At 36.5% G+C, this 26,958-nt stretch overlaps 2 protein-coding genes across 2 annotated transcripts in view; both read right to left on the reverse strand.

Moving 5' to 3' along the window:
- Nucleotides 1–2,872: 2,872 nt before the first annotated feature.
- Nucleotides 2,873–26,958, reverse strand: part of CYTIP (cytohesin 1 interacting protein) — a 29,987-nt gene continuing 5,901 nt past the window's right edge. The window contains exons 2-8 of the mRNA XM_010971330.3: nucleotides 23,975–24,024; nucleotides 23,680–23,734; nucleotides 20,125–20,227; nucleotides 19,823–19,916; nucleotides 16,940–17,009; nucleotides 8,715–8,781; nucleotides 2,873–6,265 (exon numbers count right to left, since the gene is read on the reverse strand). Of these exons, the coding sequence (XP_010969632.1) occupies nucleotides 5,805–6,265; nucleotides 8,715–8,781; nucleotides 16,940–17,009; nucleotides 19,823–19,916; nucleotides 20,125–20,227; nucleotides 23,680–23,734; nucleotides 23,975–24,024 (900 nt within the window). The 3' untranslated portion in view covers nucleotides 2,873–5,804. The remainder of the gene's footprint in view (nucleotides 6,266–8,714; nucleotides 8,782–16,939; nucleotides 17,010–19,822; nucleotides 19,917–20,124; nucleotides 20,228–23,679; nucleotides 23,735–23,974; nucleotides 24,025–26,958) is intronic.
- ACVR1C (activin A receptor type 1C) overlaps nucleotides 23,680–26,958 on the reverse strand; it is a 138,821-nt gene continuing 135,542 nt past the window's right edge. The window contains exons 11-12 of the mRNA XM_074363692.1: nucleotides 23,975–24,024; nucleotides 23,680–23,734 (exon numbers count right to left, since the gene is read on the reverse strand). The gene's annotated coding sequence lies outside the window, so the exon portion shown is untranslated. The remainder of the gene's footprint in view (nucleotides 23,735–23,974; nucleotides 24,025–26,958) is intronic.

A 26,958-nucleotide genomic window follows, 5' to 3' on the forward strand; every position in this document is an offset into this window, starting at 1 on the left:
ACTTATTTGTTATCTATCTATCATCTTTGGAGATGTGTGTGTTCAGATCTTTTGAACATTCTTTAATTGGGTTGTTTGCATTCTTATTTTTGACTTTTAAAAGTTCTTTTTATATTTTGGATGCAAGTCCTTTTTCAAATACATATTTTGCATCAAGGACCTACTGTATAATACAGAGAACTATATTCAATTTCTTAGAATAAGCTATAATGGAAAAGAATCTGAAAAGATTATGTATTATCTTATGTATATTATGTATATACATGTATGTATATGTATAACTAAGTTATTTTGCTGTACACCTGAAACTAACACTGTAAATCAGCTATACTTCAATTAAAAAATAACATTTAAAAAATACATGTTTTGCTAATATTTTCTCCCAGTCTATAACTTTTTTAAAAATTCTCTTAACAGTATCTTTCCCAAAGCAGAAGTTTTTTAATTTTAATCAACTTTTCCTTTCATGAATCATCCTTTTGGTGTATCTAAAAAATTTATCATTAAATCCAAAGACATCTAGATGTTCGCCTATGTTATTGTCTAGAAGTTTTATAGTTTTATGTTTCATGTAGGTCTATGACTCATTTTGAGTTAATTTTGTGAGATGTGTAAAGTCTTGCATATGGATGTCCAATTGTTCAAGAACCATTTTTGAAAATACTGTCCTTTCTCCATTTAACTGCATTTACTTTTTTGTCAAAGATCAGTGACTATATTTGTGTGGGTCTATTTCTGGGCACTCTAATCTGTTTTATTAATCTATATGTTTATTCTTTTGCCAATACCAAGCTGTCTTAATTATTGTAGATTTATAGAAAATCTAGAAACTGGGTATTGTGATTCCTTCAAGTTTCTTCTTTTCCTCCTCATCCTCCTTCTTCTTTTATTTCTTCTTCCTCTTCAGTATCACATTGGTTATTCTAGGTCTTTTGCTTCTTCATATAAACTTCAGAATCAGTTTGTCACTGACTACAAAATAGCTGCCTGGAATATTGATTGGGATTTCACTGAATCTATAGATTAAGTTAGGAAGAACTAATAATATCTTGACACTGTTCAGTCTTCCGATCTATGAACATAGAATAGCTATTTAGATTTTCTTGGATTTCTTTCATTAGAGTTTTAGAGTTTCCCACATACAGATTCTGATCAAAAGATACATATTTTGTCAGGTTTATACTCAAGTATTTCATTTTTTGGTACTATTGTAAGTGGTACTGTTTGTTGATTTTTAAATCCCAGTTGTTCATTTCTGGTATATAGGGAATCAGTTGACTTTTGCATAGTAATTTGTATCCTGTGACCTTGCTATACTCACTTATTAGTTTCAGACTTTTTGCTATTATTGATTTGCAGGGATTTTCCACATAGACAATTATATCATCCGAAAGCAAAGGCAGTTTTAATGTCTTCCTTCCCCGTTTGCATATCTTCTATTTCCTTTCCTTGTCTTAGTGCACTTACTAGGACTTTCAGTACAGTGGTAAATAGAGTGGTGTGAGGACATGCTTGCTTTGTACCTGATCTGAGGGGAAAAGCATCCAGTTTCTCACATTGGCTGTAGGCTTTTTGTAGTTGTTCTTCATCAAGTTGTGCGACTTATTCTCTGTTCCTAAGATATACATGTTTTATATTTTTTTCAAACTGTATTATTTTCTCAAGTTCTGATAATTCTGCTATTTGTGGAATCTCCTGACTTTTGCTCATGGTCGATCATTTCCTTTTGTGCTTTGTAATTTTGATTGTGGAAGTTTTGTTTTGTTTTTCTGTGGAATCCCTGTCTTCTGCTCACAAATATGCACCCACATAGAAGTGATAGAGTCCAGCATGTCAATCACTGAAATCACTTAACCACATTCAGATTCCCTGAGCAGACTGTGAAATCAAGTAACTGGTTCACTACTGTATGTTTTTTAAAAATCTTCTATCATTTCAAGTACTTGCAGACTAAGTTGGGAGGTCAATAATAGACTTGGATACGATTTTCTACTCAGATTTTTGGCTAGTTATACAATCTTGGCCAGGTTCTTTAATTTCAAAAGTCTTTCATCTTACCATTTCCTTATATAAAAATTAAAAATGGTAACATTCACAATTGTTTTGCTCAAAGGAGTTTAGAGAAAACTCAGTATCTTTATATTATCGTTTGTGAACTTGTTGAATAGTGGTGTGAATAGACTCTAAGGTAGCCCCTGGGCCCCACCTTCTGACATTCATGCTTTTGTGCAATCTCTCCTTCTTGAGTGTGGGTGGGTCCCATGACTTGTGTCTAATGCACATATGGTCCAGTTGCTAGGATGTCACTCCTGTAACTGTATTTTGCAATATGGCAGAGGTGCTGGGATGCCACTCCCATGATTGTTACATTATATGCAAAGGAGCTGGGATGTCAGTCAGTGATTACAATGTATTAAGACTCCGTCTTGCTTGCAGTATCTCTTCCTCTCTGTTGCTGAGTTTTAATAAGCAAGCTGCCATGAAACCTATGGCCACAAGGAATGCTTCCGACAACAACTAAAGGAGCTTGGTAAAAAATCCTTCCCCAGTTAAGCTGGCAGGTGAGTACGCAGTGGGGTGGGTGACAACTTGACTGCAGCTCTGTGAAACTCTGAGCAGACCCAGCTAAGCTTTGTCCATACTCTTGACCCACAAAATCTTTGAAATAATAAATCTGTTTTAAGTCTCCATGTTTGTAGTAATTTGTCAAACAATAACAGAAAGCTAATACAAGTGCAAATCTCAATTAAGTAGGCATTGCTTTTTAAGAACCTCAGAGTTAGGTGTCAAGAGGTCGCCCCACATTTTTAAAATCTGCTTTTTAAAAACAACTATTTCATTCAAAGTAGGTAAAGAGAGAGAGAGGAGAAAGTTCTGAACTGAAAAATAACGTTCTTTATTTCAGAAAAGTATCAAATTTTCATTTTATTGCCTATAGTTCTATAAGGAAATAGATATAAAGCACCAGTAATTTTGTGATCTGAAGGGTTTGATACAGTTGTGATATTTATCTACTGTGCTTATATTGTATACTTTATGGTAAGTACACACAAAATTGTGTCCCAGTTTGATTTCTTCAGTTCAAACTAGGATTTTTAATACTGCTTGTATCATGCAACTAAGATATAAAGGAACTGCAAAGTAGAAAGTGATAAAGAAAAATTCATTTGAAAAAATATAGCTCCAATCTATTTGACATGGTGGTGTTCCTTTAGTCACATGACAGAGTAACTCCCAATATGCTTGATTGAAATTTGGCTTATCAATCAATCCCATACTAGAAAAAAGCATTTTCAAAACAAATTGCCAATTAATTAAAGTCACTAATATTACTTATTTGACAACTTTAAGGTTAAAAAAAAAAAAAAAACTCTTCACTTTTCTTTTCCCAGTAAATTACATCAAAGTGAGTCATTGTGGTCATTGTGCACCAGAAGATTAGCAAAATGAAATCTTCTAAAGCCCCACTGAGGTCAGACTCAGTCTGAAAAACTGTGCTGTGAGAAATTTACCCACATTTCCACTAAACAACAGTTTTCTTACAACTTGTGAACACACAGAACAGGACATACCCTTCCTTCCTGTACTTGGGTTAAAAAGTGCTTTTCTAGTTTTTTTCAGAACATACTGAACTCTTGATTCTTAATTCTTCTTATCACAGACTACAGTGAAACTTCCTGTGCTTCTTCCCAGTACCATTTTGGGTTGGATGTTTACTGTAAAAAAGAAGTATTACACTATATTTAACACTTAAAGTCACAGAAAAGCAAATGATATACTGTCTGGTTTTCCAGGTGAACTGTGGTAGTTCTTGAAACATTGTTCACACCGTAGAAGGCTTTAAAGTCATCTTTCCTCACATAAATATGTTATTTCTTTCCCCTGAACTTGGCAAAAATAGGGTTAACAGAAAATGCTGCATTCATGTAAGCAGATCTTTAACATAATTCTAGGCTATGATGAGAAATGAGCAATAGCAATTGTTACTGATTTACAATTGATTTGCAAACTCTTGTTGAAAATAAATGTATCGCTAACCATGCAGTTATTAATGTGCTTACATCTAAAAACTTGGTGTGGAGGCCAGGAGAAAAAGTCAGCCTCAATGTGTGTTTGTTTTCCTATTTACCAAGTAGGAACTTTTTATCCTATTTACAATATCCTTATCCATGTAGTATCTACAGTCGCACATTTAAAATATTCCTGGGATTGGGACGGGGGTAGTCCTGTGGTGATAACTACACAGAACCAGCAAAAGGGTATCAAATATCTAGAGAAACTAAGAAGATAGGCCAGGGTGGGAAGAACTGACTTCCAACATCCCTGCCTCTGATCTCAGGGGCTTCTCTGAATTCCTGCTTCCTTATCTGTATGCCTAACATCTATCTACAGGGTTACTTCTGGGATCACATGGAAAGCATTTTTAACCTACTATGCATTCAGTAAATAACAAACAAGATTGCTATTGCTCCTGTGAAAACCCTGCCTTTTACATGAATGGTTCTCAAGTAGAGCCCACTGGATGCTTTTGAGTTCAAAGAATGAATAGAAAGCAAGTCCCAATTAGAAATCTCTTTGTATTTAATTTTATTACTTATTACTTACCCTACAAGCTTTCTTACCCTCACCTTTTTTTTTCCCCCTCCAAATGACTCACTCTTTGCTTAGTTTAGGTGTAGCAGCTGTACTGAAAGTCAACTATCAAATGTCTCTATTTGACACAGGCACACGCACACGCACACACAGAGTTTAAAATCAGTGAGGACTATTAATTGCATTGTCCATGTTATCTACTCTAGAATATAGGCAATGAGCAGCTGTATCACCAGAACAGAGAAATCGTGGACTTTAATAGGTACTGAGTAAAAACGTGATTAAAAGAAAAGTAATGTGACACTAACATAACTAATAGACAAAAGCATGATGGGGCAATAACTATTTGGAATATATAATATGAAGTGAGGAGTAATGTGAAAAAAATCTGCCGGGGAAAAATCCATTTCCTGACTCTAATTTTTCAAATTTTAGACATTTGTTTGAAAGAAAAATTACAAAGCTGTAGGATCTTGAGAGTTCCAGATTTGTCATTAGCATTTAGGCAGAAGAAAAGCTGAATCAGGTAAGAATGACACTCCCACTCATTTTGTTTAGGCTGCCTATGAAAAAGACATTATAATCTTCCTCAGCACCCATCTTAGATAACATCTTTCCATGGATCTCATAAAATTTAAACCTCCATATGAAATCTTCTATTTCCTGCTTTATTGTCACTGTGAATGTAAAAATGGCTGATGATCACCTTTGTTTATAATCTTTCATAGAGTTGAACAGAAACATTCAAAATTACCTATTATTAAGCCTTCCCAAAGGCAACTGAGCTTAAGCAAAGTTTTATAACCTACCAATTAACCTACAGAAGGTATTCCAAATAATTATATTTTGTCACTTTCTTATTCACACTCGACTCCAAAAAGTTCTCAACTTTTCACATGAAAAATATAGAAAATAAATACTACTCTTGCCTTCACAGGCAGCACTGAAATGAGCAAGCACTTATATTAATTTATTATATTTTCTGACTTATTACTTAATTTCCCTACTTCCTACTTAGAACTTGAGCTGTTCTGGTTAAAAAAATGATTTAAGAAGCAAAAATAATGATACAAAAATTTAAATAAAAGTCACTGTTGCCATGAAATGGGATGTCAGTTTTGCAATCCATCTGCACTTTCCCACCAAGCTGGGTGGAGCGGATTTAAACGATATTTACGAAATAAGCTAATAGGAAAGGGCACGACAACATATTAAAAGCGACTCTCTTCCTCTTCCACAGCTCGGTGAAGGCCAGGGATGAATTTCAAGAGTTGTTTCCGGACACTTCCCCTTCTGCTTTTCCTGGGCAGGGTCCCAAACATGCTTGAGAAGTTGCCTTCCCACAAGGGAGACATAGACCCACTGCTGACAGAACTAATGCTCCGGTTCCTCCTTGAAGAAGACCTCTTCATAAAATCGTCCCCATCCTTGGGGACAAAACACTCATCATCTGTGCTTGTCTGCCGGCTGAATGCTTCTCTGCTCGAGTCTTCAGACACACATGTCTGGTAGCCGTCCTCACTGTCTATCGTCATGGAACTCAGCCAGCTCTTACAGCTGCTCTCGCTGGATAATCGATTTCGGTCCAGGAGGGCTGGACCAGGCAGGGTTCCAAACAAAGTTGATTCATCTATGTCCATGTTTTCCAAACTTGGGCAGTTGGCTGCATCACCTGGAATGCAGAAAACAAAGTCTATTGTGAAATGGATCTGAGCATCACTCCCTACAAGTAAATATACCAAGATTTCCCTTTGAAGGGCACAGGAAAGAGGGTGAATAATACTTTTCACTAAGCTCTGACTTGTACGATTAAGTGACTGTTTATGAGACCATTTGATAAATCTTATAGTAGGATTTTTCAAACTGCTTGTTCATGGACTAGTTTCCATGTAAAAGGGTCTACAGTCACAAAAATGGTGATACTAGATTAAATCAATTTAAACAAGAGTCTTCCTATGAGAGCAGTTCAACTCATCTAACAGCATGCCAGTGTGACTTGTGAATTTCCAAAAGGATCATTTCTTAAATTGAAGTGACCCCCACCTTTCCTTAAAATTCTCAGAGAAATGGGTTCCAAAGCATATACTTGGGGAAATGGCATTTTATGGATTTTCTCTATTTTAGTTCTTCTGATTTTTGTTACTATCTTATATTTTTAATAAATATAAAATTATTATAACATTGTTAGAAGTATATGGGAAACATAGTTATAAAACCTGCATCTACAGGATGATTATTAGAAAATTCAAAAGTGTTCAAAGCATAAAGAAATCTTCCAGCCTCAATATTCCAAGTTTATTCTTAGAATACTTTAATATTTAAATGCTTTGAAGTGATAAGGTACCCAGAAAACATCCCTGTCCTAAAATAAGTAATAATTAATTTGAAGAAATTGAATTTTATCTGCTTAGCTGAATTTCTTCATCAGCCTTTTATAACCTACATCTGGGCTCCCCAAACTCAGATTTTAATCTCACACCAACAGCCTGTTCATATCCCACTTACTTCTGTACTACCTGAGTTAGCTGGTATGCTGCTCAAAGAAAGGAGATTATTTGTAATACTAGCCTGAGGAAAGCATCATTAGAAGGTGACCTTGCTTCAGGAAAAGTAATAGAACATTACACACTCAGAAATGGTTTTATTTTGGGCTGATAATCTCTACTGCTGCTCTCCTTTGCCCTTGGTTGACAATGTAAAAACAGACTGTTTATTTTTCCATTTGATCTGCAAGGTTGAGTAGGGCCAGCCCTGCGGTGACTAGTCATAATGTTTTCCTTTTTGTTAACACAACCTACTTTATTTCATCTTGCAACAAACTGATGAATTCCTTTTGACTGGAGAGCAACAGGCTTCTAGAATCTCATGCCCTGTATATTTATTATAGGTCTAGAAAAAGTGAACTAAAGAACTCCTTTCATCTCTCAAAAAATGTGTATAACAATGGCCGTATGAGAAGTCAAGCTCCTTGATCCTAAACTATGGAACTTGTCTATACAAGGTCACTCCTATAAAACAGCAGAACTGTCTATACTTAGACCAAACCCCAGCTCCACTCCAGGATGCTCCAGAAGGAAGGAGATCCCAAACACTCTCAAGTCTACAGAAATCCAGGAAGTGGCCAAATTTTTGTGCTTCTGTCTTGCTAGCAAATTTCAGCCCCCCCCCAAATCTGTTATAAATTTTAAGATTATTAAAATTTAAGAACATTTAGAAACACAAAAAGAGAAGTAACTCATGTGTTTCATTTTCTGAAAAAAAAAAAAAAAAAAAAAAAAACCAGATCTTCAACACAAACCTCTAAGCCATAAATTAGTGCCTAATTAAGAATTAAATGTATCTTTTTGTCCAGAAACAGATGATCAGTTTTAACAAATAGATATTCTAGGTTATAAATAGAGACATCAGCTCAGTATTATCTGAAGAAGACATAGCCTATATTTCACACCCACATAGCTAGTGGTTTCAGTGAATTATTTGTATATGTAAGTTCATTCCTCAGGTTACACCTGTCACATAGCAAATGCCAAGTCAACAAATTTTAAACTCAACCCTTCTCTTCAGAATACACACAAGGGCAAGAGCTATTCATTTACTGTTACAATGATCCTTCACATTTCTGTCTTGGATTTGGAGGCCATAAAGAGGGATTTCTCTGCCTTAATATAATTTACACAATTTAAACAAATAATAGGAGTTCTATCCAAGAAGCAGGCTACCATTCCAGCTTCAAGAGTTTCTAAGAACTATGCAGCCTGAGACATGGACGTTCTCAGGAATTTAACTCATCTGCTGAAGCAGTAGGGAAAACAGGCAATCATTCTTATTGCTCTTCTGAAACCTCCAGGTGCCTCTTGCGAGCGTGTGCATGCATGCGCTTGTATGCATGTTTTCATGTGCATACTTGCTATGTGTGTGGAGGAGGGGGTGTGAGTTGACCTATCCCTCCTCCAAATGCACTGGTCACTCCAGAGGCCACGCAAAAGAAACACAGACTACTATTCTTGATCCATGCTAGACAGTTTTTTCTTGTAATGATGATAATCTTAAAACAATTTAGAAGCAGAAATACTGAAATGATGAGATGTAAGTGTGGTTTCTGAACAGGAAATCACATTTACCATGAAGCAGGCGCTGTTCCTGTAAATGCAGAGATCTGAACTCCACCCATTTTTGCTTCAAGGTTTGCTGAGAAAGAAGAAACAAGTGATAATAATTAGGAAACCCCAGTGAAGATAACAATTTACTTCCAGGTGTTGAGATTTGTCAGTAAATTTTTTTTTCATTTCATTCTAGCACTAACAATCCCTCCCATTCATTTGAAGGTGGTTTTTTTTCTATATAAGCAGGGATATTGGGGACACTAATTTCTCAAGAAATAATCTAGTAGCACCAACAAGTTGAAACAATAACATCATTTCAACAGAAGCAATAGAGAATATAAATAATGACACTTTTTTTTTTTATTTAAAAGTATTACAGAACCAGACTGCTTGGGTCTGTGTCCATTTACTAGCTGTTTCGGAAACACTTTACATTCTAGGCTTCTTCTATCTGCAAGATGAGGGCAATAACAGAACCTGAACTCCAGGATTGTCATGAAGATTCACTGCATTACATTGTAGATATAACATGTTTAGAACAGTGACGAGAGCTTAGTAAATGTTAAAAAAAAAAATGCCACCATAATTTTTAACGAATAAAGAAGATGTAGTATATATGGAATACAATGGAATACTACTCAGCCATAAAAAGGAATGAAATCATGCCATTTGCAGCAACATGGATGGACCTAGAGATTGTCATACTAAATGAAGTAAGTCAGACAGAGAAAAACAAATATCATATGATATCATTTATATGTGGAATGTAAAAAATGATACAAATGAACTTATTTACAAAACAGAAACAGATTCATAGACATAGAAAATAAACTTACAGTTGCCAAAGGGGAAAGGATAAATTAGGAGTTTGGAATTAGCAGATACACACTACTATATATAAGATAGATAAACAACAATGACCTACTGTATAGCACAGGGAACTACATTTAATATCTTATAATAACCTATAATGGAAAAGAATCTGAAAAAGAACATATATATATATATATTCCTGAGTCACTTTGCTGTACACCAGAAACTAATATAACATTGTAAATACCTCAATTTAAAAAATACCATCATCATTCTATAAGCCTGGGGCACTAAAACAGTCTTTTCTACTGGATTTCTATCTATTTATTTTCTACACCCAAAAGGGGAAGCCGACAAGTTCTAAAAGCTCCCTTGGAAGGCTCAACTTAGAACACTCTAAGCACCCTGACTTCTTAACTGCTTCCTTCCTCAGCCTCCCCATGCCTGAAAGCAGTGGCCCAGGTTGGGATGAAGCAGCTGCTGTAATGATCATGACTGCACGTGAAGCCTGGCCTAGCCCACAGACCAGCCTGGGTGATGGGAATCAAAAGCAAACCAGGCAGGCATCTGACAAGGCACAAAGGTTCCTACTCCCTCCCGCCCTTTGTTCTCTACCCCACCCCTTCCTTGGCCACACAGCAAGCCCAATACGCTGGTACAGCTCAGATTTGCCTGTGGACATTTATCCTTAAGGAAAGGCAGCCTAGCTGGAAACAAGCGGTCCTTTGTACAAAGCAATCTGGAAAGGGCAGATGAAGGCCAAAAAGGAAGAGGAAAAAAAGTACATTTGGAATGGGAAGACTGAAGGAAAAGAAAATATTACAAGAATGTCATTAAATGCTTAACAGAAAAATGGCTGGTTCCTCAGTTCAGGGGTTGAACAATCACTGGAGAGGATTTTCCAAGCCTTGATGACAGTAATATTTAGCAGCAATCCTTATGGTTGTCAATATGATATGCAATCAATAAATCAAAGCCATAGAACACTTGGCTTGGTTAATTTCTTGTTCCTTCTGTACTGTAATACTGTCTATCTGGCTATAGGACTGACGGGCTAACTGGATCACAGCTCTTGTTATCCAGGTAAACCTGCGGTCAAGTGAAGGTCAGAGTTAGAAAACTAGGAAGTACAGAACTAGCAAGGATCTGGCATATATACCAAACCCTTTTTTTCTTTCTTAAAGAAGTTTACCTCCTTCAAGAGAATAGAGTCCAGTTGAGGAGGATAAGGATAGACTGACAGTCAAAACTAAATATAGAGAGAAGAGGAAGTTGTATTTCTGCACTCACTATCCAGAAATACAAAGTCAGGGCTTGCCAAGTAATTTCTGTGAAAATAAAGGTTTTAAAATATCTAATCTGTTGATTCAGCCCAGTCATCTAAATACGCCGTCACTTAAACCAGGAAAATACTAGGGTAAAGAGCAGATGTGGCAAAGCGACTAAGAGGTTTTAGTCTGTATTGAAGGTTTCTTATTTTCTTCAGAGTCTATTTCTGCCTGTTATTGACATTACAGTTGTGTATTCGAACAAATCTAACCTCTCACTATTAGAAGAAAATTAAAGCATGTGTGAGATCCAACCATACTGGGCCACCACACCTCACTGTGCCTACCTCAGTGCCTGGAACATAGCAGCTGCTCAGCAAATACTGGCTGAACGAATGTATGAAAGGATGGCTCCCTAAAACGATGCTCAGCTTTCACAGACTGGATATCTTGGTTGAACATATTTCCAAGTTTTCATCTATGTGAGACGTATAGCTAAACATTTCCATGACACTTTACTACTTTTGTAGTGATTTCATGGATAACATGCTGTTTAGTCCTAAACAGTTCCAGATTATAAAATAAAGGTTATATAATATATAATAGAGGTTATATAATAAATATAGCAAACTGTTTCCCAAGGGCTACAAACACAGTAAATATCAGTAGCTCCCTCAACTAACCCACTGGATGTGCTGTTTTCATGTTAACTATTTGAATCATAGGTCATGAGAAAGGAAATCCCTGGAAACATAGCTCAGAAGGGACCATTGTTTCTAAAGAAGAGATTGTGGCTCCACAGAGAGTCTTTGGGGGACACAATGCATATTTACATAGGACACACAAACTAAATGTCATCGTGTAAAGGGGAAGCCAACCTAACTCTGGTTATAGGTCTGACCCAGACATTTCTGACTCAAGAAATGAGCTGGAAATCTCATAATTTCAAGATTAGAAAAGGAACAGAAATGCAAGAAGGTGAGCAGAACTAAACCCAAAGGTCTGCTCGGTGTGGAGAAAAAGGAGGTAACAAGGAAATTGGGCCCTATCGTGATAGATAGTTTGAATGCACTTCCGTGTGGCAGAGACAAAGACAAGATTCCTGCTTGAGAAAAGAAACTTGGCTGAAGCTCCACCTCCATGAAAAGCAGGCTGAGCAAAGCTGCTGAGGGTGCCTACAGTTCATGGAGAGCATGTACCCAGAGAGCCGGGGGTACATATATGCAGCCTCATGGCCTGAGCCATGCAGCACACTGGCCCTCCAGGGAAAGCTTCCAAGATGCCAGACCTGGCTCTGGACCAAAAATCTTTTTTTTTTTTGGACCAGAAGTCTTAGGTGTAGACTGGAGACAACTGCCCACCTCTCACATTGAGTGGGAAAGAGAGGCCAGGGAAAGTGGGCAGTCCAAACTCCAGAATTCTGTGGAAGTTTAAATAGAAAAATGTTCAAAGACTTTAAAATAAGAATATTTACAATACTCTGAGAGAGAAATGTGATGTTTGTAAGAACAAGAAATTTGAAACAAAGAAATAAAACAAGGACAGATAGACACAAAAAAGAATTATTTGAATATTAAAAAATTATTTAATTTTTAAAACTCAAGGGTGGAGGGTATAGCTTAGTGGTAAAGTGCATGTTTAGCTTGCATAAGGTCCTGGGTTCAATCCCCAGTACCTCCATTAAAAAAAAAAATGAACCTAATTACCTCTCTCCCCCACAAAAAACCCAAACAAACGAACTCGATAGAAAGAGCACATTCTATATAGAACACAGACAACATTACTGAAGATATTACTAAGGAATTCAAAAATAACATATGAAAAAAGACAAAGTGCTACAAAATCTGAAAGAGTGGTTAGGAAGCATGGAAGATAAGTCAAAAGGCTCTGAAATATGTCTAAAAGGAATTCCAGAAGATAATCCAGGGAATGGTGAGGAAGGCATATTCAAAGAGGTCGAGCTGCTAATTATCCAAAACTGAAGAAAGTCACAAGTCTTTAGACTAAAGGACACTGCAAGTTCTAAGTAGAATAAATTCAGAAATGAATCCAGACCTAATCATATAGTGGTGAAACTGCAGATCAGTGCAGACAAAAGAACCCAGCGAAAGATGAAAGATTGCCCAAAACTGAAATGTTGGTTTTTAAAAGACCCCAAAATCCTCTAGAGAAAATTACCAAGAAAAAGAAAAGAAAGCATAAAAAGTAGTACAAATGAAATGGGGACATAATCACAGTTGTGATAGTAAAGAAAAAGAATGTTTATTATCAACATCATGCAATAAATCTGAAAACTTTAAAACTTTATTAACAAAAACATCATTCAATAAAGCTGGCTCAAAAAAAAAAAAAAACAAAAAACAAACAGAAAGACTGAGCAGTCTTATAACTAATAAAGAAACTGAAACAGAGTTTAGAAGTGTCGCCACCAAAAAGAACCTCAAGCCCAGATGATTCAGATAGCATTACAAGAATTCTACCAGAGGACAAAAAAGGGAAGAGACTCCCCAGCTCATGCTAAGAGTCCAGTAAATTTGATACCAAATCTAAAGAGAGATAGTCTGAGAAAAGAAAATTACAGGCCATTCTGCCTGTAAGATGGAGCCACTCTCGAAAACCCTAAAGAAAATGTTAGCAAATAAAATCTACAAGTACAGAAAAATGATGATAAATTATGACCAGGTTGGGTTTGTTCTAGAAATGCGAGGGTGATTTTACATTAGAAAATCTTTAAATGTTATTCACCATATTGACAACTTTTAAAAAATAAATAAATGAGAAGATCATCTTAACAACTACAGAAGAAAGTATCTGATAGAATTTAATACACTAAAAAATACCAGCACACTTAGTATAGAAGCCACCTTAACCTTAAAAGCATATTCACAGAGATAGAAAAGAGTCAAAAGAATTCCCTTTAAGGTCAAGAAAAAGCAAGGATGCCTACTATTATAGTTCTATTCATCATTGTATTGTAGGCCCTAATCAGTATAGCAAAGTAAGAAAAAGAACTGAATATTACCCTTTTTTTTTTTTTTAACTGTGTAACACTCTTAACAGATAGTTATTACCTTCATGGGAAACGAAATAACCTATAGATAATTTATGAGAAATTATATAGTTTAGCAAGATGTTTGAATAGAAAAAGCACAGAAAAATTTACTTCAGATGTCTACACATTAACATCAATTAAAGCTATTTTTAAAAAGAAGCTATAATAAGAAAAAAATCATGTTACAAAGGAATAAATCTAATAAAAGATGCATAGGATCTATTTGCATAAAATTATAAAACTTTATTGAAAGACAAAGAAAATAATTTAAAGTTATTTAGTGAGATAGTCTCAGTAAAACTCAATACCAGACAATGTGAAGTCTCCTCAAATTGATCTATTTATATAAAATGTGTTATTAATCGAAACTCCAACATTTATTGATAGAATTTGACAGTCTATTCTAAAATGTTTACAGGCAATTACAGGGACAAGAATAACCTGGAATACTTGCCCAATCAGATATCAATATTTATTACAAAGGCGTAATAGCTGAGTTTGAGATAAATTGATCAATGGATCAGAATTGGAAGCCTGCAGGACAATCCACTCAGATGTGGAATTTGCTTAAAAATACAGGTTTCATTGAGGTCCACTGAAGAAAAAGGAGGACTGTATAAAATAAATAGCACTGGGAAAACTGAGTATTCATACAGAAGAAAATAAAATCCTATCTCATACTATACACAAAAATTAATTCTGAATGAATTAAAGACTTAACTGTAAAAAAGAAAAATCTTTAAAACTTTCAGAAGAATTATAGAAAATACAGATTACCTACAAAGAATAAACAATTAGGATCCCCCTCATAAACAAAAATACCAAAGGGACAATACATTCAAAATGCTAAGGAGACAAAACATCACCTTAGAATAATTCAATTACCTATAAAACTCTCTTTTGATAATAGCAGTGAAATAAAGATATTTTTCAATAAAGACCCACTTATCCTCACTGAAAGAAGTACTGTGGCAAGAAGGAAAGTAAACCCAGTGGAAAGGCACAGAATACAAGAAACAAGGGCAAGTACATCAGTTCACAGGTGGGTAGACTTGTTCACCACCAGCTATTTAAAACAACAGCCTGCATCTTTTTCATAAAAAATTGATAAAATTCTCTAAAGTAAGTAATCATAAAGAAGATAGAGTCTTAAATGGACATTTAAACACATTAAGCTCCTCATGATGTGGCAGAAGTTGGAGATGTTGAAAAAATGTCAAAGTTAGAAGAAACAATAAAGTATGTATTAAAACTTGAAGAGAAAATATTCAAAGAACAGAAGATGCTTCGAAGTATGAAAACGTGTTGTGCAAGAGTCCTTTACTCCATGAAACATAAACCTTTTTTTTTTTCACTTAAGTTTTAAATAGCATCACTAGTTTATGTTCTACATTTCTTTCCTTTTTTTACAGAAAGGCTGAAAAAGCCAGTTTTTCTTTTTTGAAAAAGATGTTCACTAAGGCTCTCTCTCTCTTTTGCAAAACAAATTAACTTTCAACAGTTTTAAAAACCTAAATATAATACGAGGGACTGTTTACCCTTTAAAAAAGTTTAATGATAAAATGTTAGAGGTATTCCTTTTAGTGTGAAGACTAAGACGATTTACAATATCCTGAATGTCCTAGCCAATGTTATAAGAGAAAAAAAAAAAACTATTGAATAATTGGGGGTAAAGGGGCAAAACTCTCAGTATCTGAAGATGATATTAGGTTTATATTAAAAAATCTAAGGGACTCTACAAACATATTACTAGAATAAAAGGAGATCAGCAAGACTCCTGTATTTAAAAATTTATGTAAAAGTCAACAGCAATAAACATTTGCAAAATTAAAAGACTACATGTATTATAGAAAGAAAAATTAGAAGATACATAGGAATAAATATAATAAAAGCTATCTAAAAATGTATGAAAAAATTATAAAATGGTTTTCAAGTACATAGAAGACCTGAAATGGAAAGACAAAAATCCTGTGTTTGAAGTAAGGAAAGTGAAAAACCATAAAGATGTCGACTGATCTCATGTTTTCTATAAATACAATTCAGTTCCTATCACAATCTGAATAGAGGATTTTTGTCAAGGAATTTTATAAATTGATTCAAAAAATCACGAGGATAAGCAAAATGATAAGAATATAAAGCCAATGTTGACAGAGAAGAAAACAGGGCTTGTTGACGAATTAGTTGTGGGGCAAGAGAAGAATACAACATAAAACTTAAAATAGAAACATAGTAACTCTACGCTCTTAGGCTCAATAATTAAGACGTGCATACTCCAGAAAGAAAACTGATAAATGGCAGCTATTGCTAAACTAAGTCCAATTGAGCAACCTGCCTGTAGTCAGCCGTACAATCACTGCTGGACTGGCCGCCCCATTGTCCTACAGGGAGCAGCACTGATGCAGAGAGGTCAAGTGGGACTGAGGAGGGGTCTCCAGGGCTATGGTTCAGATGCGCGTGAGGGCCTAGACTTCATGGCCTGCCAGAAGCTCACCAGTCTAGCAAACTGAGATTTTTAAGACTCTCGAAGAGCCCAGAGAATTTTCATGGAACATCCTGCACTGTGCACTATCTCCTGGAAACTTTAATTTCCTCTTCAAACTTGGTAGTGTATTTGCCGATGAAAGTAGATTCAAGGACTGACACAGGCGTAGAGGGAGATGATTTTTGTATTAAGAATGAAGCAGAAGGGAGGGACACAGAGGAGGACAATAGAAAAGCAAAATTCCCAGGCCCTTCTGTACACACATATATGCAGCTCTTGGGAAAACGGCAAAAAGACCAGCTCCTCCTCCTTTGTTTTTCCAAACAAAATGTAAATCAGAAGAGATCGCAGGTGCATTAATGAATAGTTCTTCAGGTGATGTGCCTTCCTGTTCCTTTTCTGAGCCTCATAGACACGCAGAAGGAGGAAGGAAGAAAGTGATTTGCACTGGTTTGTGGAATTTAATATTCCTGCAAAGGTAATTGTACAGCTCTTGATAATTCAGCAGTTTAGACTCATCATGACATTTCATCTTCAAGGGCTATCTCAATTTTTCAACTACGTTTTTATTCTACCACTCACACATTCAAGGATGAAAAATGTGCCTCACTGTATTAAATTAAATTACCTTTAAAACTTGCAGCTTTGCCTCAAGCTCTGTTCTTTTGAGAATCATTGTTCCATTAAGAGTCTCTATCCTGTTTTAAGACAAAAAGGAGGGGGGAGGGAAATGACATGAGTGATTCTTTCAAGTAAGTATCACCCCATGGAGTACCACACTTGGAGCACAGAGTATCCTCAAAAAGCAACGTTAATGTTACAATTCTCATGGCTCTTCAAGAATCTGGACCTAAGCCAAACCTTCTGACAACATTCAAAGAAAGAATATGGAAAAAATACTCCCTTTGAAAGGGTGACTAAAGAAAATACTCTGGTTAATTTGTAAACTGTAGCTCATTTTATAGAAGCCACTATATGGCAACGACGGTTGTTCTCTGCTAGAACCTGTTCCTGTGGGGTTCAGCTGAATCACTTCATTCATTTGGTGAATATTCATTGGACATCTACTACGTGCCAGACTCTAGACACTGTGCTAAGCATGAGGGGTACAGCAGTGAAAACAACAGGCACTTGGGACTTTTAAATAATGAAATCAACCACTATTTCTTGAAACAGGGAAAAATTCTTTCTTCCCTAGGATTCTAGGAAACTTTACCTCTGTACGTTTGCTTAATTTTGGAACTAGAACAAATAGAACCAGAACTGCTATGAGATAATAACTTTCATATGACTCTGATCTCAAAACTTTTTAAGTATTCAAACTTTAATCCTAGAATTATCAATTTAGTGGTGCTCTTTCTCTCTATACCAAATGCCTTTCTAAAAATAAAAAGACTTGTTCTATCCTGAGTGCTTTGATTTGTTTTGTGGGCTCAGTTTAGAGGCCTTTATTTGGACTACTAAGCAGTCATTCTGAATAAGACAAATTTCATGTATGAGTTACACAACTAAGTATTTTTAAAGTATCGGTTCAAATTCATTCTGATAAATAAGCTGTAACTCTGTTTATAAAGATGCAAGAAATTTTTTAACACATGGTAAAATAATAGTATTAATTGCAGAGCCCAATTTCCCTCTATTTCCAATAGCATTATACCCAAGATAATGGGATGATAGCAAGTTGTCTGCTTTCTCAGTAGGGCGTCTTGACTCTGGGCCACAGTTAGGATCCCTATGAATCTGTTTGGGACTTTAGTGTTGACCTGCCCTGCCCAAGCAGTAGATGTCTGCGGGCAGAACTGCTGGCACAGGCTGACTGCTCTCTTCAGTGTCTCTCATTTTCCTGATCTTTAAATTTCACATTGTCTCCACCCAATACTCCTTAATTATCCACTTGAGTTCTGCCCACTTCACCTATTTGGAGCATAGGTTTCTGCTTCTAACCACCAGCATGTTCTCGCGGACTCTACATGGTTCCTACCTTATACATTCAAGTTTCTCTGGAGCTAGAGGACCCCTCACCCATTACCCTGAACTCCCAGGACGGAGTTGGACTCAGTCCTCCACCACTACCAGTCATCTCTCAAAACTACTCTCACACACCCAAAAAATGTCCTTTGAAGTTTTAGACTAGAATCACTGAAGAATGTCCAGCAAATTTTTTTATTGGCAGCTTGCAAGGAGCAGCTGTGGTGTAGCTGGAGAATAGATCCTGGCATCCAGAATAGATGGTCAAATCCCAGCCCTGGCACTTACTAGTTGGTTGGTCTTAACTAAAAGAAAAAAAAAAAAAACCCTCATTTCAGCCTGAGTCACTTCGTCTATAAACAGGAATAAAACTAGCCTCATAAGGCAGCTGTGAAGAATAAATGAGAGAAGCAGAAAAAAGTGTAAATAAACTATTAAGCCTAGCTGATGAGAGCCCTACTCTGCTTCCTGAAAAACTGTCTTCATTTTTTTTTTTTTATTATACTTTTCCTAATTCACCAGCCACCCATTACACTGGCTTTCTTTCTGTCCCTTGAATATGCCAAGCCCATTTTGAGAACTCAGAGACCTCTCCCTTTCCCTGAAATGTTCTCACCAGGGGTTAATCTAACCATCCCCTCTCTTCATTCTACTCACAGCTCAAAGTTCACCTCCTCAAAGAGGACACTTTAAAAACCTAAGCTAAGGTTGCAGCCCTCTTACTCAGTGTTCTATTCCATCCCATATTCTACTTTCTTCATAGCAGTTATCAATTGAAATACCAAATTACTTATTTTTGCAGTCTTTTCTCACCCATCTCCTTCCACAATTAATAAAGCACTAGAAGAATCTTTGTATTTATCTCCCCTGAGCCTGCCACAGAACTGGAAACATAGTATTTGCTCAGTAAGTATCACTTGAATGAATGGGTGAATTCCATCTTTTAACTAATTACTAAGGCCTTCTTAGATTCTAACGGTGGCGTGGTGGAAATGGCAGTTGAATCTCTACTTGGGGAGACAAATGTTCCATTAGTAGTCTGGGAGTATTAGAAGATGTGAGTGTGTGTGTTGCAGGGCAGGAAGGTTGAACAGACTTTTTTTAACCTTCCAACCAGAACGCTAGGAGAGAAAAACAATTGGCTGGTGGTATAAGAGGAAAAACTCAACCCTTCTGACCTTCTGTTTGTTCTAACCACAGGATTATATCAGCTATGGAAATTGGACCCGTTCCCCTCTGTCCAAACAGAATATGTGCCAGTTTAATTGAACTTGACTTAAAAATAAATTTTTTAAATGCTATCCCTCCCACTCAGATGTTTGGGCTACTGATGTCCTCTGACTTCAGATGTTGACAATATGTTCAAGTTTGAGGAAACCTTGAGAAACAAAAGGAACTGATAAAAACGTCTGTACCCAATCCCCAAGCTACGGTGCACTGCCTCCCTTGTGATCCTGAACAAAAAGCCTATTCATTCACTCAACAAGCATCATGAGAGACCATAACATTTTTGAAGCCCCATAGGAAGCAGCCAGATAGTTACGTTAACAGGTTTCCTGACGATCTGATCAGGTCAACAACTTGTTTGTGAGTAAAGCCTTCTGTGCTCACACCATTGATGTTTGCAAGGACATCACCTGGGAGATGCCAAGAAAAATGGATGTTAAAACAGTTGGCTAAATCATCTTTCCTGATCTGCAAATGAAACAAAGCCAGCAAGCCCCAAACCTTGGCCACATAAGGGAGCTAAGGAAATTCAAAGCAACAATCACCCTCAACCTTCACTATCAGAAAAGTTTTTTTCCTTGCTATTTAATTCCTAACATGAACAAAACTGTAAGTTACCAGTTTGCAGGCCAGCACAGTGCGCTGGGCTATCCTCCTGGATTTTGCAGATCAGAGTGCACATCTCTGAGGAGCAGGTGTTCTGGTTCTGGAGCCTGTAAGTCTGTAAAAATTAAAGGGATACATAATTATCATTCAAAAAACTCAAAATCTGTTTGTCAGAAAATTAAATGGTATCAATTACCTTAAGTGGTATAATAGGTAAGTGCAAAGAATAATTAGGAAAGGCTTTCCTGAATAGAAACTGAATCAAAGTTGCAATCTTGCACTTCTCCCACACAGTTGGTAGCTGACCCCATTCATAAAAACACATCTGGCTTGAGAAAGAAAATAGGATAACATTGGCTTAAGATTTTATACTTTCAAGCCTTAGAGGCCACTTGATGCTATCATTATTGCATATTTATCAAGAAAAATTCAGTTTCTCTTTTCCCGATGGGATGAAATAATAATGGCCAAGAGCAGAGAGAAAAATCTCTATGTGGTTTTCCCAAGCTAAAGGATTCATTACAGGAGCGTATGAAACAGTACACATCCAGCAAGGCAGCTATGCCAACAATAATTATTTTAAATCAGAGTTCTGCAAATAATGACAATCTGTCCTGCATTAATTCAAAAGTACTATAATTGAGTCAATTACCTTCATTTCTGAGCTCTCGCTGCTACATTTGCCCTGAATATTCACTAGTTCATTAGCCACCTGACTAAATTAGAAAAAGTTATGCTTTGCCTGTTGCCTCAATTTGGCAAAAGCAGCTTGTCTTTGTTTTTGTTTTGTTTCTTCTTTTTTTTTTTTTTAACTTGCATCAAGAACACTGTACAAATATTTGCTGGATATAGTGGCCCAATGACCTGTATTTTTCTTTATGAAGTCTAGTTCGATTTAGAGTAAAAATCAGTATGCTGAGTTGAGTAAGTCTTCTAAACATCTGGTTCCTAAAAGTAAACCATGTTCAACACTGCTTACTTGTGGAGAAATTAATGTCCATGTTCATTCCTGCTTATTTTACAGACTTACAGGCTCCAGAACCAGCAGAGCCAGAAGTCAGTCACGTGCAAGCAACTTCTAGAAACTGGACTTTGTTAATCTCTAAGCAATTTCTATTCACGCTGGGAGGACTCCCTGTATCTTAAAGGTAGAGGGGATTTTCAGAGATCATGTGGTCTGCTTTCCATCTGTGTTAGAGATCCCTTTCATAGCTTTTCTGCCAGGGAGTCTTCTTGCCACTGCCGGGGCCCTTCCAGACATGGAAGAGTGGTCTGGTTTATGCAGTGTGAGAACCAAAGCTATAAGAGACATTCCTTTGGGAAACTACTATTACGACGATTCTTCTTAGCAGTGAGAGCCTACCCTCTGTGTCCAGGGAGCAAGGTGAGTGCAGTTAAGGGAAAACATGTTAACTGATGCAGACAGCATCTGCATGTATGTTTGCAACGGGTGTACAACTTGTGGGTTAGACATAGAAAAGGAAAGGCAGAGTTTCCAGAAGTATGGAAAGAAATAGTCAGATATTTCTCCCTTTCTTTTACCCAGTCTTCTAGCTCAGTTATTTCCTAGAGACACAAAAGTCACATTGCCTTTCTCATGCCCAATGACCTTCATTCTAGCACTCGTCATTTGCTGATCTACTGGAACCAGACACATTACTAAGTACTTTATATGTGTTATTTCACTTGGAGCGCCTAAGATCCCCATAAGGTAGCACTGAAACAACGTGAACTCGGGTGTACGTGAATCTAAGGTCTGCATTCATGTCATGCGGCATTACTATCTATAGCAGCAGGAAATAGCACCCATGGAGACCAGAGGAGGCAGACTTGTCCTCTCCCAGCATGCCCTGCACCTGGTAGACCAGGACCCAAATACTTGTTAACAATGGAGGCACAATAAGGGTACATGAGGTTCTATTTGATCTTCAAAAAGTTCTTAGAGCATGTATCCTATTTGATGACTACTGCAAATCTTATGAGTACTAAAGAATAGGTTATGGAATAGATTATTCTATTCTATAGCATAGAGCTGGTAATGGAAAGCACACACCAAGAGGGAATTTGCAGAGAGGACCCCTGCATTAGTAAGATAACACAGACATGCTGCAGTTCAGAGGTGAAGCCATTAGTTCACATGGATCCGCAAAGGTTCAAGGCACTGAAGCCTGCTGTCTACTAATGATAATTTTGACTCTTGCTCCATGTAGAGTAAATGTTTATGGTATGAGGGAGAAACATGCAGAAGCAGTGCTATGTATCATAGAAAAGTGAGGGAAAAAATCCTCATGTACCACGTTAAGTAAGGATAAATGGGTAGCCTCCACTCCTGTTTTCAGTAGCAACCGCTGCATATCCTTATGGATAACTCTTATTTGAAAAGAAGTGGTCACAAAAAGCACAATGTCTCTACAACAGAATAGGGAGTGTTTCATGTGAATGAGGAATAAGAGAGCATACTATGCTTCTAAAACCTGACGGAAGAATTATAGCTTTCACCAAATTCAGAAGTAGAAGGGTTTGTAAAGTAGAAGGTATCTTCTTTTCTCCTAGAGCCTTCTTCCTGTTCATTGCAGCTAGAGTTCCATTTTGTTTCTTTATTCATAAAGCACATTTTACAAAGCAACTTCCTGTTCCTAATCTTAAAACACAGACTTTCCAGTTGCAGGGCTGTCTAGTTACCAAAGTTTTCTGAAGGCAGCACCAAAGTTAAGATATTAAAACCTGATGTGCAATATAAGAATCTGATTATGCAAAACACATCTAAAAGAAATGCAGAAGTGTAATGGAAAAAGAACACAGCAATACTTAAGCTACTTCTGTTGCACTTGACTGGACTAGACTTCATTTGACCTAACTCACCATCTTTACAAATATGGCCATGAAAAAACCAGACAGCAAATAAGAAATGAAATTCTTAGGCTATTAAATAGAAACCCATAAAGACTGTTAAAATTTTCCTAGAGCATGAGGCAATAAGCAAGTAGAGTCAAATGTTCTTAAGTGTTTCAAATAACAATTATAAAATGTCATTAAGGAAAAAAGTACAAATTTCTCATTATACCCAGTATGAGAACTTTAGTATTTTCAAAATGTATCAGGAACTATACATGAATACATGCAGTCCACATACACAAGTATATATGTTTTCAAGTATTTCTGAATACAGAGGTATAGATTTAGAATCTGATATACAGTATAAAAATGATTATGCAAAACACATCAGTAATGCAAATATATAAAATGCACATTATAAAGAGTATTTCACTCTCTTATTTATGAGCTGGCTGATAGCAAGCATTTCTGATCAGTCTCAGACCTACAGGAAGGCTAAAGTAATTGAGAGCAAGGAGCTGATTATGTCTAAGGGGTTGATTTTATCCGCTTGCATGTTTTCTTTCCTTGATGGTACCCAACACACTGAAAAACCACCAAAAACAGCCACACATTGAAAACAAGTCACGGCCTTCATCATTCTCTAATCCTGACTTCATTCTTTCTCTGCAAATATGACATTACCAGTGCCACTTTCTTCATTAGAAGTTTGAAAATTTGAAAACTGCTCACCTGAATTTCAAATCCAAATGTTCCATTATCCTGCTTTTCCACAGTAACAAGCTTTCTGTAATCAAAAAACAAAACAAAAAACAAAAAACTATGCATGAAAATCAAAGTATCACATTTGGCACATACCTATTATTAAAAATAACTGTCAATTAAAAATAGCTGACATTTATGTAAATTGTTGTATGTATGACTGTGTGTGTGTGTGTGTGTGTGTGTGTGTTATCAACAAACAGCCTAGAAAGCTGTATTCCTAAATATCTTGGTGAGAGACCTAAAAATAAATGAATCTCTTTACCTTTGAGACCAGGAAAAGTCACCTAAAGAACTTGATCTCGTCAGAGCAAGCTGAAAAACACAAGCACACAGTTATCCAGAGGTCCTTGAGACACATCTGTAAAATGTTCTGAATCACAAAGGACTTTGTTCTTTATCACCTTCTTTGGCCAGCTCCTGGGAAATTGTTACGAAAAGGCAGTAATTTCTATTTGTTAGCGATAGCAAAGGCGAGCTGAGGAAAGGACCATTCAGGCATTCCATTTGAAAGATTACAAGAGGGTCCAATAATAACACCCTATGGCAAAAGAGTTAATGTAATGTGGCAAAACTCCAAAGCTTCCAAAAGAACTTCATATCTAATCTGTATTTAAAATAGCCTCTGAAAGGTTAACCACAGCAATTTATAATCACAATGAAATCCAAAGAAAAATAACACCCATAGAATGGCATATAAAACCCAAATACTTGATAGTTTTTGGAGATGCTAATGAAATGACTGTGTTTATTGTCATACTTGAATACGTTACTGTTTTCATCAGGATAAAATCACCTCTGAAGAACCAACAAATATCCAGAAACACAATTCGGGTGAAACCAGGGACTCAAAATCCCAATTTATTTATGATTTATTTTTGCAATAATTTTTAAAAAGTGCAGTGAGATTCCAGCCAAAACAGGAAAGGAACCTCAGAATGGTGTAAATTGTATAACATCACCTTCAGTCCTCTGCCATGTTTTGGGGAAAAGCTCATATAAACATAAGCTTCCTGGACACATTCTACCATTATAAACAAAGGAAAAGTTAACAAAGGTGGCATCTTGTTTTAAAGATAATTGAAGTGAGTTTTTGTGTGGGTTTTGTTTAGTTTATTTGCTTAGGAATTAACAAATGTTAATTAGCTCTTTCTCAAGTGTTGGTCCAGGGCTCCAAAGCTCATGCTACTAGCTAACCCATGGTGTTTAACTGGCAACCCATTATGCTTGTCATATATCAGTGAAGACAGAAAATGTCAGGACATCAATGCAAAGTCAGTACAAACAAATAAAAATAAAATATGGGATGAGAGCCCCAAGGAGAAAAACACATAGAGGAAATTAATGCACAAATGAGATCTTCGTTAAGGCATTTATTAGGGGAGAAGACTACATCATCGAGTGGGAAGTGTGAAGTACTGCATACTAAAGGCCAGCATTCTCACACGGTTTCTGGAATGGCTCAGTGTTGATAATTTGGCCAGTGGTCAGTAATGCTAATGTAATGAAGAGCTGATCTCTTCCTAATGATTTGATGTAAATTGATTACATTTCCCTCTCTTGTCAGTCCTGGAGTTCAAATCATTTATATCATCTTGAAGTCTGCCATAGGAAGGCTCAGAACCAAAAAACTCCTTCTCTATATTTACTAAAAAGTATCTATGCTCAGTTTGTAAGGACTTACTGTAGACGGCTTGTAACAGTTTTCATGGGTTGTTTCAGCCTGATTTTGTCCCACTAAGAACCGTTAACAAGGGCGGGGACCACTCAGCTCTGCAGTGGACTGCCTTCTTGTGAAAGAGGTCAGTGAACTTGATCTGCCCAAGCATTCTCAGTCTCTTCCTTATATTGTACTCACATTTTCTTAATCTAGTTTTAAATCTATATTTGCATTTGCTTGACTTTTACCCTTATTGCAGATTATAAAGTATTTAGGTAGGTCTATCTGTAAGTCATAATTTGGGTTTATATTTTAAAATCTACTCTTGCTATCAATAGTCATCAGATTATGCACATATTCATATACATGGAGGCATATATATGTATTTATATGAAGGACATAGGATTAAATACCTCACTTCTGTTCACAATTATCTGTATTTTGGGCCTCTTGGGGAATGTATCTTTTATTTTCTACCCCAGTGCCCAGCACAGGGTCTGGAATACAGCGGAAACTTGAGAACAACTAAATAGGCAAAAAGAAGAAAACTGCTAGACAACAGTTCAAGCAAGTAAGTGGTAGTGGGAGATCCAAAGTAAAAGAGTCCTCAACTCTGCCTGTCATTACATATTCATTAAAAAACCCTCAAGGGTAGCCATTTAAATATATAAAATAAAATTAAAAATGAAAGAAAACAAACAACAACAACAAAAAATTCAATCCTAAAACAGCAAGAAACTCAATCCTAAAACTCAGTCCTAAAAAAAGGACTAACAGAAAACAAAGTAAGTTAGTCATGCCTTAATACACAACTGCTAAATGAATGAATGGTAGCAAGAATTATTGAATCATCAAAATTTTGAGGCTTTCCTTGGCCATTTTAAATACCCTTTTGCTTAGTAAATAATTGTAGCATTGATGGGAACCTCAAGATTTCATCTTGTCCACCATTAACCTGCCTTCCAAATCAAAAATCTTTCTAGAAAGATCAAATATAAAATCGTTTAAGTCCACAAGACAAATCCAAGAACTCTATAGAGAAGGAAATTTCCCCACCTCTCTCTTGCTAACATTCCTATCTAGCTAATTAACTAGATGAAAATGGAAATACCCGCCTAGCACCATGTGAGATGCAGAGCAGATACTCAATTCCTGTGGCCTGACTGATCCGGGTCATCAGTGACACATACACACAAATCAGACTAAGTCAAATTATAAATTAGATTCCACTCTGGATTAGCAATGAGCCTGTCATAGGCACCTAACATTTAAATAAAAAACAATTTAAATAAATTAGGTGCCATCAAATTCTCTGACACGTGCCACATCTTGACATAATGCCTACTTGTTTTTGATCTGGGCTGTCAGACTCAGGCGATGTGGAAAGGAACATTCTCAGGGTTTGACCTTGCTTGCACACCAAACTATCTGCCTAACTGAAAAGAACATCTGAGGTCTTAACAAAGGTCTTAGACTTTAGAAAAAGTTTTCCCTGCAGCCCTTCCCCTAGAGTAAGCAGCATTCTTCTAGGACCTGCCCAGTGGAGTCTCTGCTCCCTAGACTGCCCTTCCAGCCAGATCTCAGGGCTG

This window comes from Camelus bactrianus, chromosome 5, assembly GCF_048773025.1.
Source record: "Camelus bactrianus isolate YW-2024 breed Bactrian camel chromosome 5, ASM4877302v1, whole genome shotgun sequence".
Lineage (NCBI taxonomy): Eukaryota > Metazoa > Chordata > Mammalia > Artiodactyla > Camelidae > Camelus > Camelus bactrianus.